The sequence below is a fragment of the Pseudophryne corroboree genome, chromosome 4 (assembly GCF_028390025.1).
Source record: "Pseudophryne corroboree isolate aPseCor3 chromosome 4, aPseCor3.hap2, whole genome shotgun sequence".
In the NCBI taxonomy this organism is placed as follows: Eukaryota; Metazoa; Chordata; class Amphibia; order Anura; family Myobatrachidae; genus Pseudophryne; species Pseudophryne corroboree.
In genome coordinates, this window is record NC_086447.1 from 322,917,232 (window position 1) to 322,934,866 (window position 17,635).

The 17,635-nt window shown below is 45.6% G+C and overlaps 1 protein-coding gene across 5 annotated transcripts in view; it reads left to right on the forward strand.

Annotated features, from left to right (window-relative positions):
* The window catches only part of MCF2L2 (MCF.2 cell line derived transforming sequence-like 2), a 1,017,734-nt gene that overhangs the window by 643,200 nt on the left and 356,899 nt on the right, over window positions 1–17,635 (forward strand). For all 5 annotated transcript variants that reach the window (XM_063916343.1, XM_063916344.1, XM_063916345.1 and 2 more), the window contains exon 16: window positions 11,977–12,043. In XM_063916343.1, the coding sequence (XP_063772413.1) occupies window positions 11,977–12,043 (67 nt within the window). The remainder of the gene's footprint in view (window positions 1–11,976; window positions 12,044–17,635) is intronic.

Sequence of the window (17,635 nt, forward strand, 5' to 3'; positions counted from 1 at the left end):
TGTCAAATAGGGTTGCACAAAATGAATCTGCAACTCGGGCTTTACAGGACTCTATGGCCGTATGGCCCAGTTCTGGTACACCAGGGCTCCCCACTGTATATTCACATAAACGTGCTCTTGCTCAGATCATGCAGGATGATACCGATACCGACTCTGATACTACAGACGGTGACGGGGATGTGTTGCGGGGGACTGCATCCCTTGCTAAAGGGGTGCAGTTGATGATAGAGGCTATTAGTGATGTGTTGAATATTGCTGATACAACACCCGAGCAGGTTGAGGAGGCTTTTTTCACTGAAAATAAGAAAGCCTTGCTAACCTTCCCTGTGTCAAAGGAATTAAATGCTATATATGAAAAGGCTTGGGAAAACCCGGATAAAAAATTCCAGATACCTAAAAGGGTTCTGGTAGCGTTTCCTTTCCCGACAGAGGATAGGAAAAAATGGGAAAACCCGCCTATTGTTGATGCATCAGTATCCAGACTCTCAAAAAAGGTGGTTTTGCCTGTCCCAGGATCTACCGCCTTAAAAGAGCCGGCTGATCGTAAAATTGATAATACGCTCAAATCCATGTACACTGCTTCTGGGGCAATACTACGTCCCACTATTGCCAGTGCTTGGATTGCCAAAGCTATAGTAAAGAGGTCAGGCACGTTACTTCAGGATTTGGATACTATGGAAAAATGTGATGTTGAATTGTTTTTACGTAAAATTCAGGATTCGGCAGGATTTCTGGTAGAATCCATGAAGGACCTGGGTTCCATGGCTGCAGGGAATTTCATCCATGTCAGTATCAGCTCGTCGAGCGCTCTGGTTGCGCGAGTGGTCTGCCCTACACAGGTCAGGCTCTCTTTGGGGAAGTGTTAGATGCGTGGATCTCCACGGCTACGGCTGGTAAATCACCCTTCCTTCCCTCAGCTATGCTTGCTTCGAAGAAACCCTTTTCTTCAGTTACATCACAGCCCTTTCGTTCTAACAAGCCTAGAAAGGCCAAGCCGTCCAGCACCTTCTTTCGGGGAGGTTGGCCTAAGTTCAAGAAACCTGCGGCTGCAGGTTCCCAGGAACAGAAACCAGCTTCAGGTACACCAAACGACGGCGGACTGCACGCCCTGGAGGTGGGGCTGGTGGGAGCGAGACTCAGACATTTCAGTCATGTCTGGGTGTCATCCAACCTGGACCCCTGGGTGCGAGATATTGTGTCCCAGGGGTACAGGCTGGAATTTCAAAATCTCCCTCCTCACCGATTTTTCAGATCAGGCTTGCCAGCTTTGCTGGCAGACAGGACTGTCCTGCAAGAAGCAGTCCAGAAGTTGGTGGAGGCACAGGTCATTGTGCCAGTACCACCTCACATGCAGAACAAAGGTTACTATTTGAACCTTTTTGTGGTACCGAAACCGGATGGTTCGGTCAGGCCCATTCTGAACTTGAAATCACTAAACCCCTTTCTAAAGGAGTTCAAGTTCAAAATGGAGTCCCTAAGGGCAGTGATATCAGGTCTGGAGGAGGGGGAATTCCTAGTATCCCTGGATATCAAGGATGCGCACCTCCACATTCCGATCTGGCTACCACATCAAGCTTATTTGCGATTTGCGCTGTTGGACTGTCATTTTTAGTTCCAGGCCCTCCCATTCGGTCTCTCCACAGCACCGAGGGTCTTCACCAAGGTGATGGCGGAAATTATGATTCTCCCCCGCAGACAGGGGGTGAACATAATTCCGTATCTGGACGATCTGCTGATAAAAGCATCGTCCAAGGAGAAGCTGTTACGGTCCATAACACTCACAACTCAGCTTCTCAGGAAACATGGTTGGATCCTGAATCTTCCAAAGTCACATTTGGAACCAACTAGGAGGTTGTCCTTTCTGGGAATGATCCTCAACACGGAGGTGCAGAGGGTGTTTCTCCCAGAGGAAAAGGCGTTGGTGATTCAAACAATAGTCCGGGATGTCCTGAAGCCAGCCTGGGTGTCAATTCATCAGTGCATTCGCCTTCTGGGGAAGATGGCCAGGATTTCACTCCTCTCGTGGCTGCAATTATCTCACCTTCTGGAGGGCCGCAGGTTCGGGATTCAGGACTGGATCCTTCTAACCATGGATGCAAGTCTCCAGGGCTGTGGCGCATTCACTCAAGGGGAAACCTTCCAAGGAAGGTGGTCAAGTCTGGAAGCCGGCCTGCCGATAAACATTCTGGAACTATGACCCGTCTACAACGGTCTTCTCCAAGTGGCCCATCTTCTGAGAAATCGGGCCATTCAAGTGCAGTCTGACAATGTGACAACAGTGGCTTACATAAACCGACCGGACAGAACGAAGAGCAGAGCTGCAATGGCAGAGGTAACAAGAATAATCCCCTGGGCAGAAAGACACTCGTTGGCACTGTCAGCAATCTTCATTCCGGGAGTAGACAATTGGGAAGTGGACTTCCTCAGCAGACACAATCTCCATCCAGTGGAGTGGGGTCTCCATCCGGAGTTGTTCAAGGAGGTAACAGATCTTTGGGGCGTACCCCAGATCGACATGATGGCCTCTCGTCTCAACAAGAGGCTTCGGCGGTATTGTTCCAGGTCGATGGACCCCCAAGCAGTGGCGGTGGACGCCCTCGTGACTCCGTGGGTGTTCCAGTCGGTGTACGTGTTTCTTCCACTCATTCCAAGAGTTCTAAAACTCAAAAAGAGAACAAGAGTTCAGGCGATCCTCATTGCTCCGGACTGGCCAAGAAGGGCTTAGTACGCGGATCTTCTGGATCTGCTACAAGAAGAGCCGAGGCCTCTTCCTCTTCGGGAGGACCTGCTGCAGCAGAGGCCATTTGCCTATCAAGACTTACCGTGGCTACGTTTGACGGCATGGAAGTTGAACGCCTAATACTAGCTTGGAAGGGCATTCCGAAAAAGGTTATTCCTACCCTGATACAGGCTAGGAAAGGAGTAACGTCTAAACATTACCATCGAATTTGGAAAAAATATGTATCTTGGTGTGAGTCTAAGAAGTTTCCTGCGGTGGAGTTTCAACTGGGACGTTTTCTCCTCTTCTTACAAGCTGGTGTGGAAATGGGCCTAAAGTTGGGATCTGTGAAGGTCCAGATTTCGGCCCTAGCCATTTTCTTCCAAAAACAACTGGCTTCCCCCCCTGAGGTTCAGACCTTTTTGAAGGGAGTTCTGCACATCCAAACTCCCTTTATACCGCCTACGGCGCCTTGGGACCTTAACGTGGTGTTGCAGTTCCTCCAATCGGACTGGTTTGAACCTCTACAGGAGGTTGAAGTAACATTTCTTACGTGGAAGGCTGTCACTTAGTTTGCTTTAGCTTCTGCTAGACGTGTGTCGGAGTTGGGGGCTTTATCATGTAAAAGCTAATTCTTGATCTTCCACGAAGATAGAGCTGAGCTCCGGACACGTCAGCAGTTTCTTCCGAAGGTTGTGTCGGCATTTCATATCAACCAACCTATTGTGGTACCAGTGGCTACTGACACCTCAATTTCATCAAAGTCCTTGGACGTTGTAAGGGCTCTGAAAATTTATGTGAAGAGGACTGCTCGTCACAGGAAATCGGATTCTCTGTTGATCCTGTATGATCCCAAGAAAATTGGGTGTCCTGCTTCTAAGCAGACGATCTCTCGCTGGATTACATAGAATTTGACGGCAGATAAGAACCACTTGGCCCATCTAGTCTGCCCCTTTTTTTTTATCCTTTAGGTAATCTCAACCCTTTTTGAACCTTAATTCTTTGTAAGGATATTCACAGTCTTAGCCTCTACCACCTCTGATGGGAGACTATTCCACTTATCCACTACCCTTTCCGTGAAGTAATTTTTCCTTAAATTTCCCCTGAACCTTCACTATCCAGCATGCGTATTCTATGGCAGGCTTGCCATGGCCTACGTCTGTAAAGTCCCACTCTACTCGTAAGGTGGGGTCTTCCTGGGCAGCTGCCCGGGGTGTCTTGGGATTACAACTTTGCCGAGCTGCTACTTGGTCTGGGTCGAACACGTTTGCAAAGTTTTACAAGTTCGATACGTTGGCCTCTGATGATCTGATGTTCAGTCAATCAGTTCTGCAGGAGCCTCCGCGCTCTCCCTCCCGTTCTGGGAGCTTTGGTACATCCCCATGGTACTAATGTGGACCCCAGCATCCTCTAGGACGTAAGAGAAAATAGGATTTTAATTACATACCGGTAAATCCTTTTCTCGTAGTCCGTAGAGGATGCTGGCCGCCCACCAGGCGCTTCTTTTTCCTGCAAATGGTTACTTTGTTCAGTACTGCTTAGTTCTTGGTTTAGTACTGTTTTGTTACTTGGTAAGTAATATTATTCAGCCATTGCTGATGTTTCAAGCAAGGTAGCTTGTTTTGCCGTGTGTGTGTGTGTGTGTGTGTGTGTGTGTGTGTGTGTGTGTGTGTGTGTGTGTGTGTGTGTGTGTGTGTGTGTGAGAGCTGGTGTGAATCTCGCCACTATCTGTGTAAAATCCTTCTCTCCAAGTTGTCCGTCTCCTCAGGCACAGTTTCTAGACTGAGTCTGGTAGGAGGGGCATAGAGGGAGGAGCCAGCCCACACTCTCAAACTCTTAAAGTGCCAATGGCTCCTGGTGGACCCGTCTATACTCCATGGTACTAATGTGGACCCCAGCATCCTCTACGGACTACGAGAAAAGGATTTACAGGTAGGTAACCAAAATCCTATTTTTTTTGTGTCGTTTTCTGCGTACAGTGACCGGGAAGCCGAATTAGTGCACAGTGTCCCCTCGCCTGGTGCCTCGCTTCGGTCGGCACAGATTACCGTTACCATCGTAGTCCACGTGGATCGTTAAGTATGAAAAAGTAAAAAAAAAAAATTTAAAAAAAAAAAACTCATGTCGACCTTTTGACCTGTCGACCTAGCACATGTCGACCTAGAAACCCTGTCAAACTTCCAACCCTGTCGACCTAGTGACTGTCGACCTATAGTGGTCGACCTAAACATTGTTGATCTTCAGACCGGATCCCGAACTAATAGCCTAATGCAAATTTCACAGCATTTGTTGGTGACCTACAAACGCAGCCTGCACGCAAAAAAGTAATAAAATAATTGTATATGTATTGTTCAAGATGCAAAGTTTAAGGTCTGTAACACTGATATTGATCATATAAATGGTGATCTGCTGTAACACTGATATTGATCACATAAATGGTGATCTGCTGTAACACTGATATTGATCATATAAATGGTGATCTGCTGTAACACTGATATTGATCACATAAATGGTGATCTGCTGTAACACTGATATTGATCATATAAATGGTGATCTGCTGTAACACTGATATTGATCATATAAATGGTGATCTGCTGTAACACTGATATTGATCATATAAATGGTGATCCACTGTAACACTGATATTGATCATATAAACGGTGATGCTCTGTAGCACTGATATTGATCATATAAATGGTGATCCACTGTAACACGGATATTGATCATATAAAAGATGATCCTCTGTAACACTGATATTTATCATATAAATGGTGATGCTATGTATTCTGATATTGATCATATAAACGGTGATCCTCTGTAACACTGATATTTCTGCCGCGGAGTACACTGGTATTCCACAGGGAATAACATCGGGGTGTAGAGTTGGATCTTGATCCGAGGCACCAACAGGCCAAAAGGTTTGACTGTTCCCAGGATGCATAGCGCCGCCTCCTCTATATCCCCGCCTCCAGGCACTGGAGCTCAGTTTGTAAGTTGGTGCCTGCAGTGCAGGCAGCTAACAGGGAGGGCTGCGCTAGGAAGCACTGAAAAGAGCTTTTCTGAAGAAAGAAGACTTCAAGGGCCGCAACAGAAGCACTTAGAAGTGCTATATGTCAGTCTAACATATCGTGCTACGGCTCCCTCACCTCCCACAGCGGCGCTGTATACTCTGGTGCCCTGGTTGCCGGGTACTTACAGCGGAGGGCTCTGGTCACTTCAAGGCACACACCTGCCACTACTCTCCTGGATCGCGTGGCTGCATCTTCGGGAGGAGGTAAGTGGGTCCCCCAGGCGGGTCCCGCAGAAATCACGATCCGGTGCGGTCTCCGGAGACAGACCGCGCGCTCGCTGGCGTAGACACTGGCCGTACAGGGACCTCACTAGACCACCAGGGCAAGGAACATAGGTCGGATTTCTTAAAATCCATTTCAAATAGGCCCCGCAATACCCGGTGGTGAAGTCCAGCAAGGGGATAAGGCCCTACCCTGTAGCCCCTCCCCCAGCCCCAGGCGTAATTTACTGCAAATGTTCCCGCCCTGGAGCTGCATCTCTCTCTCCCTCACTCCCAGTCAGCGTTTGGGCACCATTACACACAAGCTGAGCTGTTTCTGGGACTGCTGGGCAATGTCTCCTCTGTAACGCCTCCTGTCTCATCAGCGCTGTGCATTTACAGTACACTTAAGTAGACAGTGTTAGTTAAGATCAAGTGCATAACTTCAGGAATATTTAGTACAAGTACCCTGTGATATACATCCAGTCTTTACTGTGCATTGTTATATCTGTATACAATACATACATAGTTTTACTTCGTAGTCCAGTTACTTAGTATTGCTAGTCCATTGCAGTTTTATTGTTTGTAATAATTTTTGCATGTGACTGTGTGTGCCAATAGCTGCTGTGTGGTCTCCATTCCGTGTATCTCACACATATTGCTATCCCTATATTCTGTACCCTGATGGGGGGTTAAGTGCATCAGGGTTCTCACATGATATAGTGTCTCACGGGATATACTACTTTGGTATTTTTCTCTGTGTGTTTCAGTCAACATATACCTCTTAAATTCTCTGTTTGTGCTCTGCTTTGCAGTCACACTATACAGGGGGTGTTTGTCAGGTACTTTGCTTTCATTGTTCTATTATGCCCTAAGGTTACGCTTACAAATAATGTCTGCTAAACAGGGCGGTAGGTCTATGGCTGATCCTGCACCATGCAGTGCTGACGCCACGGATTGCTTGGAGGAAAACATTGCAGCTGAGGGTTCAGGTACCGGGGGCTCTATTTCCCTCAGCCAGTCTGCAGCTTCGCGGGGCATACCAAGACACCCCTTCGGCTGCCTTTTCTAATTTACTGACTATGCTAGTAACTAGACTTGTGCCCCCTGTGGGACCTCCTGTGCCATTACAGCCACATATTGTCCCTGCAGTTAATCCGCCATGGGCAGATAATCTGTCCACTCAGTTATAGCAATAAAATCAGTCTTTGACTAAACAGAAACCTAACCCTCGCCCGCCTAGGATCAAGGGGTCCTCTAAGCGGGCCATTACCTCCTCACAATCCACCTATGTTTCGGCTACTTCATCCGATGAAGAAGGCGCATATACTGACCCCTCAGACACTGATGCAGATGCTTCTGATGGGGAATCTATTACACAGGTGGATGTTCCTGACCTCTTGTAGGCTATCAGACTGATCCTCCAAATTGATGATGATGCAGAACCTCCAGATACCTCTAAGAAACCTGATAAGTTCAAGCATCAGAAGGTTACAAAATTAGTTTTACCCTATTTTGACCATTTGGTTGACATACGTCAGGAATCCTGGGAGTATCCAGGAAGGAAGTTATCCCCTCACTGCAGAGTTAAGTAAATATTGGGAAACACCGCCGCCGGTCGACTCACAGGTCGCATGTCTGGTGGTGTCATCTGCTCTGCCTGTCACCTCTCTGAAGGAACTGATGGATAAGCATGTGGAGGGTTGCTTGAAGTCTATTTACACTCTTGCAGGAGCTGTGCATAGGCCCACTATTGCGGCTTCTTGGGCTGCAAAAGATATTGAAGCCTGGGTTCAGGAAGTTGAAGCGGAACTACCGTCTGATTTTCCTGATCATGCCAGACAGTGTCTTTCATATATTATTACAGCCTCTCATTATATTCAGGAGGCGGCATCTGATGCTGGTGTCCTGATGGCCAAAGCGTCTACTACGTCCATTCTGGCTCGCAGGATTCTCTGGTTGCGGTCCTGGTCTGTAGATCTGGACTCTAAAAAGACCTTGGAGGTGATCCCCTTTAAGGAAAACATCCTTTTTGGGGAAGATCTCAACAAGATTGTTGCTGACTTAGCATCCGCTAAGACTGCCTGTCTGCCTAGTACTAATCCTTCGGCTCCGAAGGCTGAAAGTACTTCCTTTCACTCGTTTCGACCTCCAAGTAAAGCAAAGGGTCAGGCGTATCCGAAACAGGCTTGCACTCCAAATCCAATAAGCCCAAACCTAAACGTTCCTGGGCTGCCCGTCAGCCTGCTTCCAAATCTGACAAGCCTGCTGCATGACTGGGCGGGCCTCCTCCTGGGGGACCCCAGGGTGGGAGGCCGACTTCTGCAGTTTGCTCAGGTATGGTTACAGACCACTTCAGACGCCTGGGTAAAGGAAGTCGTCACTCACGGATACGCCATCTCTTTCAGGAAACGTCCCCCTCGCCAGTTTTACCTTCGGATCTGGTAAAAGCAAAAACTCTCCATCTGGTGGTACAATCCCTCCTGGACACAGGGGTGATAGTGCCGGTGCCTCTGGCTCAAAGAGGCAGGGTGTACTATTCAACGTTGTTCCTAGTTCCGAAACCGAATGGGTCTTCCCGACCCATTCTCAACCTCAAATCTTTGAACAAATTTGTGAAAGTTTCCAAATTCCGTTTGGAAACTCTTCGCTCTATATTGTTCTGACCTTGGAGCCCATGGACTATATGGTATCCCTGGACATACAGGATGCTTACCTGCATATACCTATTGCCATGTCGCATCAGCAATACCTGTGGTTTGCTATTGGCAATCTATATTTTCAATTCCAGGCCTTACCTTTTGGTCTAACCATGGCTCTGAGAATCTTCACCATGGTCATGGCGGTCATGACGGCTACGTTTCGCCATCAGGGTATCAGGATCCTGCCGTATCTGGATGACTTATTGATCCTGGCGAACTCTCCAGAGGTTCTCCTCCACATCTCGAACAGACGGCCCAATTCCTGCAAGCCCACGGGTGGCTCATCAACTGGAAGAAATCCTCGCTGGCCCCTGCTCAGAGCATGGTGCACCTGGGGGCACTATTGGACACCCACAATTACGGGTTGTTCTTGTCTCCAGAGAAAGTCCTGAAATTTCTGGACAAGATAAGATGCTTCCTATCTCGCCCGAGTGTGTCGATACACTCGGCGAAGCAAGTACTAGGCCTCATGGTGTCGGCTTTCGACATGGTGGAGTACGCTCAATTTCATTCTCGCCCTCTGAAGAGGTTAATCCTTTCCAAATGGGATGGCCTGCCTCACCGAATCGGGACTCGCATGATCTCCTTGACTCCGGAGGTTTGCTTGTTACTGACCTGGTGGCTACAAGAACAGCAATTGAGCAGGGGTCGTCCCTTCTGGATCTCCAACTGGGTCCTTCTAACGATGGATGCCAGTCTGCGGGGTTGGGGCGTGGTGTTCGAGCAACACTCTCTTCAGGGTTGATGGACCAGAGAGGAATCTCTCCTCCCGATAAAAATTCTGGAGTTCCGGGCAGTGTTCAATGCTTCGAATCTGACCCTGCCTCTGGTACAGAACAGGCCTGTTCAAGTACAGTCGGACAACGCCACCATGGTGGCGTACATCAATCATCAAGGCGGCACTCTAAGCCGCATGGCAATGATGGAAGTGTCAAAGATTCTTCTATGGGTGGAACGCCATCTGCCAGCCATATCGGCAGTGTTCATTCTGGGGGTCCTCAACTGGGAAGCGGACTTCCTCAGTCGTCAGGACGTACACGCCAGAGAGTGGATCCTTCATCCAGAAGTATTTAAACTCCTAGTGGACAAGTGGGGCCAACCAGATGTAGACCTGATTGCGTCTCGACACAATCACAAGGTTCCGTCTTCAGAGCAAGGACAAGGGATTCTCAAGCAGCGTTCGTGGACACCCTGGCAATTCCATGGAACTGTGTTCCCTCCAGTGTCACTCCTGCCCAGGGTAATAAGGAAGTTCAAGCAAGAAGGAGGTTACTACTTCTAATCGCTCCAGCGTAGCCCAGACGGCATTGGTTCTCAGACCTGCAGGGTCTCTCGATAGAGCATCCTCTTCTACTTCTGCAAGGCCCAGACCTCCTCGTTCAGGGCCCTTGTGTCTATCAGGATCTGGCCCAACTGGCTTTGATGGCGTGGCTCTTGAAGCTTCAGTTCTGATGGCTAAGGAATTTTCTGAGGTGGTCATTCAAACTATGTTGAAAGCCCGTAAACCGGCTTCGGCTCGGATTTATCATAGGGTCTGGAATTCTTACTTCGCCTGGTGTGCGGATAAGAATTATGATGCGTACAAGTCCAGTACTGCCAAACTTTTGGCTTTTCTGCAACAGGGCCTGGACTTAGGCCTTCATCTGGCCTCCCCCAAGGTTCATATTTTGGCCTTGTCGGTATGGTTTCAGATAAAAATTGCAAATCTGCCTGACATTCATACTTTCACTCAGGTTCTCCAAATGGGTCCTTCTAACGACGGATGCCAGTCTGTGGGGTTGGGGCACGGTGTTCAAGCAACACTTTCTTCTGGGTCGATGGGCCAGAGAGGAATCTCTCCTCCTGATAAAAATTCTGGAGTTGCGGGCAGTGTTCAATGCTTTGAAAGTGTGTTTTACGGATTCAACCTCCCTATGTTCCTCCTGTGGCTCCTTGAAATTTGTCTGTTGTTCTGGATGCCCTACAAGAGTCTCCGTTTGAACCTCTTGAGTCTGTGGACCTTAAATGGCTTACTCTTAAGGTCCTGTTTTTGCTGGCTATTGCCTCTGCTAGACGGGTTTCAGACTTGGGTGCTTTGTCGTGTTGGTCACCCTTTCTGATTTTTCACCGTGACCGGGCGGTTCTCAGAACTTGCCCTGGTTATCTACGTAAAGTGGTGTCATCTTTCCACCTTATCCAAGAGATTGTGGTTCCGGCCTTTACCTCTCCTGGTTTATCCTCCAAAGAGCGGTCTTTAGATGTGGTACGGGCTCTCCGTATGTATGTGAAGAGAACAGATTCACTTAGGAGATCTGATTCTCTCTTTGTTCTTTTTGGTTTTCACATACGTGGCTGGCCTGCTTATAAGCAGACCTTGGCCAGATGGATTAGAATGATGATTGCACATGGTTATGTACAGGCTGGACTTCCAGCTCCTGCTACAATCAAGGCCCATTCTACTCGGTCTGTTGGACCTTCTTGGGCAGCCCGCCGTGGTGCGACCTTTGACCAATTGTGCAAGGCGGCTACGTGGTCCTCAGTGAACACGTTCATAAGGTTCTTTGCCTTTGATACTTCCGCCTCCCAGGATGCCTCCTTTGGATGCCGGGTTCTTGTGCCCGGTACAGTGCGTCCCCTCCCATGAGAAACTGCTTTAGGACATCCCCAATGTTATTCCCTGTGGAATACCAGTGTACCCCGCTGCAGAAAAGGAGATTTATATAAGAACTTACATTTGTTAAATCTGTTTCTGCGAAATACACTGGATTCCACAGGGCGCCCACCCTGACGCATTTAGCTTCTTTGGGTTTTTATGGCATTAGCCGCTTGTACCTTCTCCTGTCGCGAGAATGTAAGTGTATGTGGCTACTAATTGTAGTCGTCTCTCTTACCTACTACTGCATTGGACTGGTTAACAAAACTGAGCTCCAGTGCCTGGAGGCGGGGATATAGAGGAGGCGGCGCTATGCATCCTGGGAACAGTCAAAGCTTTTAGCCTGTTGGTGCCTCGGATCAAGATCCAACTCTACACCCTGATGTTATTCCCTGTGGAATCCAGTGTACCTTGCAGAAAGAGATTTAACAAAGGTAAGTTCTTACCATAAATCTCCTTTTATCATATAAATAGTGATGCTCTGTAACACTAATATTGATCATATAAACGGTGATGCTCTGTAACACTGATATTTAATATGTAAATATTGATGATCTTTAACACTGATATAATTACTTTGTTTTTCTGTAGCCGTACAAACATGCACAAAATTTTTATTTATAACAGCAAGTATTCTTTTTGTATTCAACAGTCATATCATTAATGAGTTAATAGAAACAGAACGAGTTTATGTTGAGGAACTTCAAAGTATCATAGAGGTAAGTTCTTTTAAGGTTATTATGTACTATTATTTTGGACCTGTTGCTTTCAGGTTACTATATATAAGGTCCCCCCACCCCCATCTCTTCCAATGCCTTTCATCTCTCCCTATTCCTCCTCTCTTTCCCTACTGTGCAGTGCTTGTTTTCCTCTCGTGGGACCCATCCTCTCTACCCGCCCTGCCACCTTGTCTACTCTCCTCTCTCCTGGAGCCCATCCTTTCGGCCCTGCCACCTTGTACCCTATCTCTCTACTGTGCACCCCTCCCATTCTTTAACCAGCCACATTGTCCCCCCCCCCCCCCCCTTTCTTACTCTCCTGGGCCCCTTCTCTCTCTCCTGAGACCCCTCTCTCTCCCTGCCCTGCCATCTTGTCTACTTTCCTACCTATCTCCTTGAACCCTTCATTTCTGCCCTGGCACCATGTCCCACATCTCTCTACTGTAAACCACCTTTTCAAAATAGTGAAAAATGTTGTCAGCTCCTTACCTCTTACAGGCTTTATGCTACTACCTCCTCATCTGTCATCGCTTTCTCCTTACTGATAATCTCATTTTGTATCACTTCTTCTCACAGCGAGACAAATGTGGGTACCAGGAAAAATGACTGTCTAGTTACAGGGACACTTTTTTAGTTCCTAATCTTCCCCTGGTCTCAGATACAACTGCAGCAAAAGACGTAAAGGAAGGCAGCAGCTGGGTACAATCAGGCCCTATGAGGAGGGATTCGGCCCCCTAATCATACCCCTCCCCTCATCAGACCACACCCCCATTAAGGCTGCTTCCATAAATTTCCCGGCTGGTTTTTCATCCCAATCTGCCCAATCAAATCAAATGATATATACTTTTTTGAAGCAAAGCCCCATTGATGCTCCCACTAAGTATTCAGCATGAGAACATGAAAAAATAAATACTGCAAAAAAAATGTAAAACTTCATCCCATACCAACCACTCTTTAATGATGGCTATCCAATAGCCACATATAACTAGGAACCTTGTGGCATATTTACTAAATGTCAATTTTCTTCAATTTTAAAATTTATGAAAATCGATCTACTGTAAATGGATGTTGGATTTCAGGAGCGAAAAAGCACACATTTACTAACATTTAAAAATGAATATATAAAAAAATCAGTACATAGTAAGTATATGCTTTAGCCCTGGAAACACAAGATCATTTTAGATTGATATCCATTAATTAGAAATCTGTCAAAATCCATGAAAATTGGCCTTTAGTAAATGTACCGCTTTGTGTGTGTTAAATAGAACCCACCAATAGATGGATAAAATCTACAGGATGATGTGAAAAAAACCTCTAAGATCTTAAAGGTTAACAAAAAAGGCATGGTAAATGCTATTCACAATGTTAGTACACTATCTAAAAGTGCATGGGACACAGTTTATTTTCAATTGGTTCAGAATATGATGGCGGCCTTCATTCGTGATACACATTTGTAGTCAGTTTCTGAAGTTTTGCTCATCACTCGGCAGGTAATTTCCAGCGCTATTGCTGCAATTTCTTGACAGAGTTCACTATCAATTGTCTGGCTACGTTAACAAGCAGGCGATTCGTTACTGGCCTATTCCTCATCAACTGCATGGGACTGATAGTGTAGGAGCTTCCGCAGTTTAGTATATATATATATTGATTCACGTTTTTCGCATTTATTAAGATATTTACTGTTAATCACAAAATGAGTTGATATGTCCTTAAGAAAAATGTGCAGAGCTGGTCAGAATGTTGTATTTGCTGAATAATCTTGTTTTAAGGCATGACTTGTACAAGACAAATGCAACATTAAATGTGTTGGAAATGTATCTAGGACGGACAAAGCAACACCAGATATATCCAAGGCTAATTGAGAAGAATAAAGAAAGAAATCTTTTGAGTTTATGTCCGAAAGACTGATAAACGAAACAATAACCATTTTCAAGGCTGTCCTAGTTGCCACTTCTAACATTGTATGACAATCGATGTATTTCAAGACATACATGGTGTATTCTGATTGGCTAAATATATTGGCAAGCATAAACCCTTTGTGTTCAAGCTATAAATAATAAAGCCATGATGGCCCCCTAACAGATCAACTATGAACTGCTTAGGTTACACAATGATCCTGTGTCACTTATTCATTCACTGATCTCCAACCGGTTGCTAAGGGAAACAGCATTCTGACTGATGACTGAAGAGAGTTCATAATCAGACCTATTGTTAACATACCCTATCATTTTGGGGATCTCGTCCCGGGATATTCCAGCATCTCCTCCACTGGCAATAAATCCTCTGATCTTTCAGGAACCGCTGATAACAAACAAAACCGGTAAGTGAGATTTACTGTGTAGATTTCTACCTGCTCACTTGAACTCAGCGCTTCTTGTGTAAATCAAGGGGAAGTCCAGTCGAGAAGGTCAGAGAATATCTTAAAGAGCCCAGCGTCAGTCAGAAGAAATTTTTTTAAGGTACCATACATGTATGTTATATTGTTGAATTATGTTATATTGTTGAATTATGTTATATTGTTGAATTGTGGGTAAATAATTTCAGATAATTTGTCACAAGTGCACAGGGGGAATTAATCAAGTATGCAGAAAACTTTTAACTAATGCATGTTTATTAAGAAAATAGAGCCGTTTTATAAAGGTGGCGCATGGCCAAGATATGTTCTAATGCTGATAACCAGTTTGAATTGATAAATAACCAAAGAGGTATATGCAAATCTTGTACCTGTGTTGTTGTGTTAAGAAAATACAAAGTGTCTGTAGCACCAAGATTGCTGGCAATTACAGGCACTGAAGTCTCATTTGGTTATGTGGAAAATGATGATGAATTTTATTGTACAATAGGTTGTCATTTTAAAAAGAAAATTGTTGGAACATTACATTAAGAATGATTGATTTAACATCATAACCTATTGGCCTAGGAATCACATAATCCCAGGTCTAAGACCCATGTGCCGTGCAGTCTCAAACAGCTGCCGTGCACGCAGATAACAGATATAGGATTTACTGTCATCTTTGTTTTTGTATCCTTGCACTGTTATATGTACTCTGTCAATATGCTTTTGAAAAGGTGGGGGGGAGTCGGGTTGTCTGCTGAATAATGAAACTAGAGTCTCCTACACACACTGATAGGTATTTCTCACATCCAAGCATTCCCGGTGTTAGCTGTTACTTTCTGAAGAGAAACAAGCATTAAACTACAACAGGGATACTGATACAAGCAGGAGTCCATATAGGCAGGGGGATAGACCCTTGGAGTAACTTAACAATAATATTAGGGACGCATCTCAGTGATCCAGAAGAAATAATCTATTATGCAGGTCTCACTTGGGGAGCAGTACTAACAGATTCTCCACCAACACAGGGAGGAAGGGGCAACACTACAACCCCAGTCATTTGTCCACAGACGGATTGAAGAAGCTCTTTAGGTAGAGATTCTTTAACAGGAGATTTTAATTCCCTCATAAGGAGTTATTAAAATACCACATCAGGAGGGGTTCAAACCCGTGGATATTGTTAATAACAAGGAGGGAAGAAAAAGCTTTAAAAGGAGATTTTAAGTCCCTCATAAGGAGTTACTAAAATACCACATCAGGAGAGGTTCCGCGCACGTTCACCCAGGCATGGGAGCGCGGTCTGTAAAGATGTCAGGGCCCGACAAACCCGTGGATATTGTTAGTGACAGGGAGGGCAAAAAAAGCTCTGAAAGGAATAAGTAAAATTTTCAAAAGAGCAGGTTTTCCGTCAGAGGGGACACTTGAACTAGAGAAATGGGAAAAATTTGCCTCCTGTAACAAGAGTTGGATAATTAAGCATAATAGTAGAGATCAAGCATCCATCTGGATCACTGTAGCAAAAGAATTAGGAGCAGAGAATAGAAGAAGAGATGAGGAAAATGATTTCCCCATTGTACCAGAGTACTCAATAGCACCACAACCAGCGTTAAACTCACTGCCTGTAATTGCAGCAACAGCACCTGCACACTATACCCCACCCCTATACCCAGACATGCATGCACACCAAGGTACCCCTAGTATGAACAGAATGCAATTACCTACAAGCTCACTAAAAGTGAAATTAAAAAGATACGAGCAAGGTTAAAAGAGTGACGAATAATCAGCCCTATCTTAGAAGGATCTGTGGTTGAAAATCCGAATGATTTAGCTGAGCTATGTGTACAGAGTATGCCCCAGTGTCCTGATACTTCATCACAAGAAACCCCAACAAGGTTAAAGCAAAGAAATTTTCTACCTAATGCTTCCCTCATGTTTAAACGAGTGGTAGACACCTGCAATCAAGCTGAGTCCAGTAAACAATTGTCCACAATCAGGGACTATAGGCAGCAGGGTGCAATTCAGGCAGAGAGGAGAAACAAGGGATCAAGACACAGCCTCTACAGCTTTTAATGCCCAGGTGCATAATGTACAGAATAAACTGACATATTTTCCAGAAAGATTGTGTCCGGTATGTCAGTTTTGCGTTCCAGAAGGATATGAACATTGCCCAAATTGTGGAAACTGGATTTCACACCATGAACCACCATGCCAAGATATCTATGCGACTAGAAATACTGAAAGACGGTCATCATTGCCTGTTTCTCTGTATCCAGCACAAGTACAGAAAATACGCAACCCAGATAATGCAGCCAGGACGAACGAACCATACATCGTACAGAGCCAACACCACAAACCATGGTATGGCAATGACCTCGCAAATATAGTTGCAGAGTCCCCAGATCCTAGATAAAACCCAATAGGAGTTTATGCCTATATGGAAAGAATTCAAACCATATGGACACCGGCATGGGTCGACTACCACCAGTTGTGTGAGGCTATACTAGGACCAGCAACTGCCCAAACAGTAAGCACCATGTTAAAAACAGATGCAGTAGATGATTGCCCAGCCATAACGGACGTTCCGACAGAGAAAAATAGAACAACGTTTGAAAGTGGAAAGATGTACATGACAAGACTTAAGAGATGGTGTCATGCACAGACACTCAGGGCACCAGCAGCCCCAGACTTGAAACAGGGAAAGACTGAGTCCATCAGAACTTACTATGATAAAGTCACTATACGACACACAAGATGATAGAATATGAAGGTGTGCAACTCCTGTGTCGACAACAGTGTACTCAGTCACCACTGGCAGTTCGATAAAAGTGACTTTACCCACAGGAGACCCAAGGGTTTCAAGAGCTGTTTTTATGCACAACCAGATTCCTCTACGTTTACTTACAGATCAAGCCATTGCAACGACTGGATTGGGAGATTAAGCCCTACCCTTGCAAGAAAGCAAAGATGTAACCTGAAATACAAGCTGCTATACAAGACCAACTCTCACAGGAAAAGTAAGACAAAGAGGAACAACAACTCCCAGCATAAACATCATTATGTTAAACATCAGCCTGGGTGGACTTGGACTAAGAAAATGACATGTCAGCAGCAGTGAGAAAGAATATGCAAGTTAAGAAGGACAAAGAAAGACATCTGACAAGTGGTCAGTACTACCTGGCAAGATTACAGAGATAATGCCATGATTTAAAGCAACAGAAGCTCCGGGGTTTAAAGCAAATAATAAGGAACAAGACAGA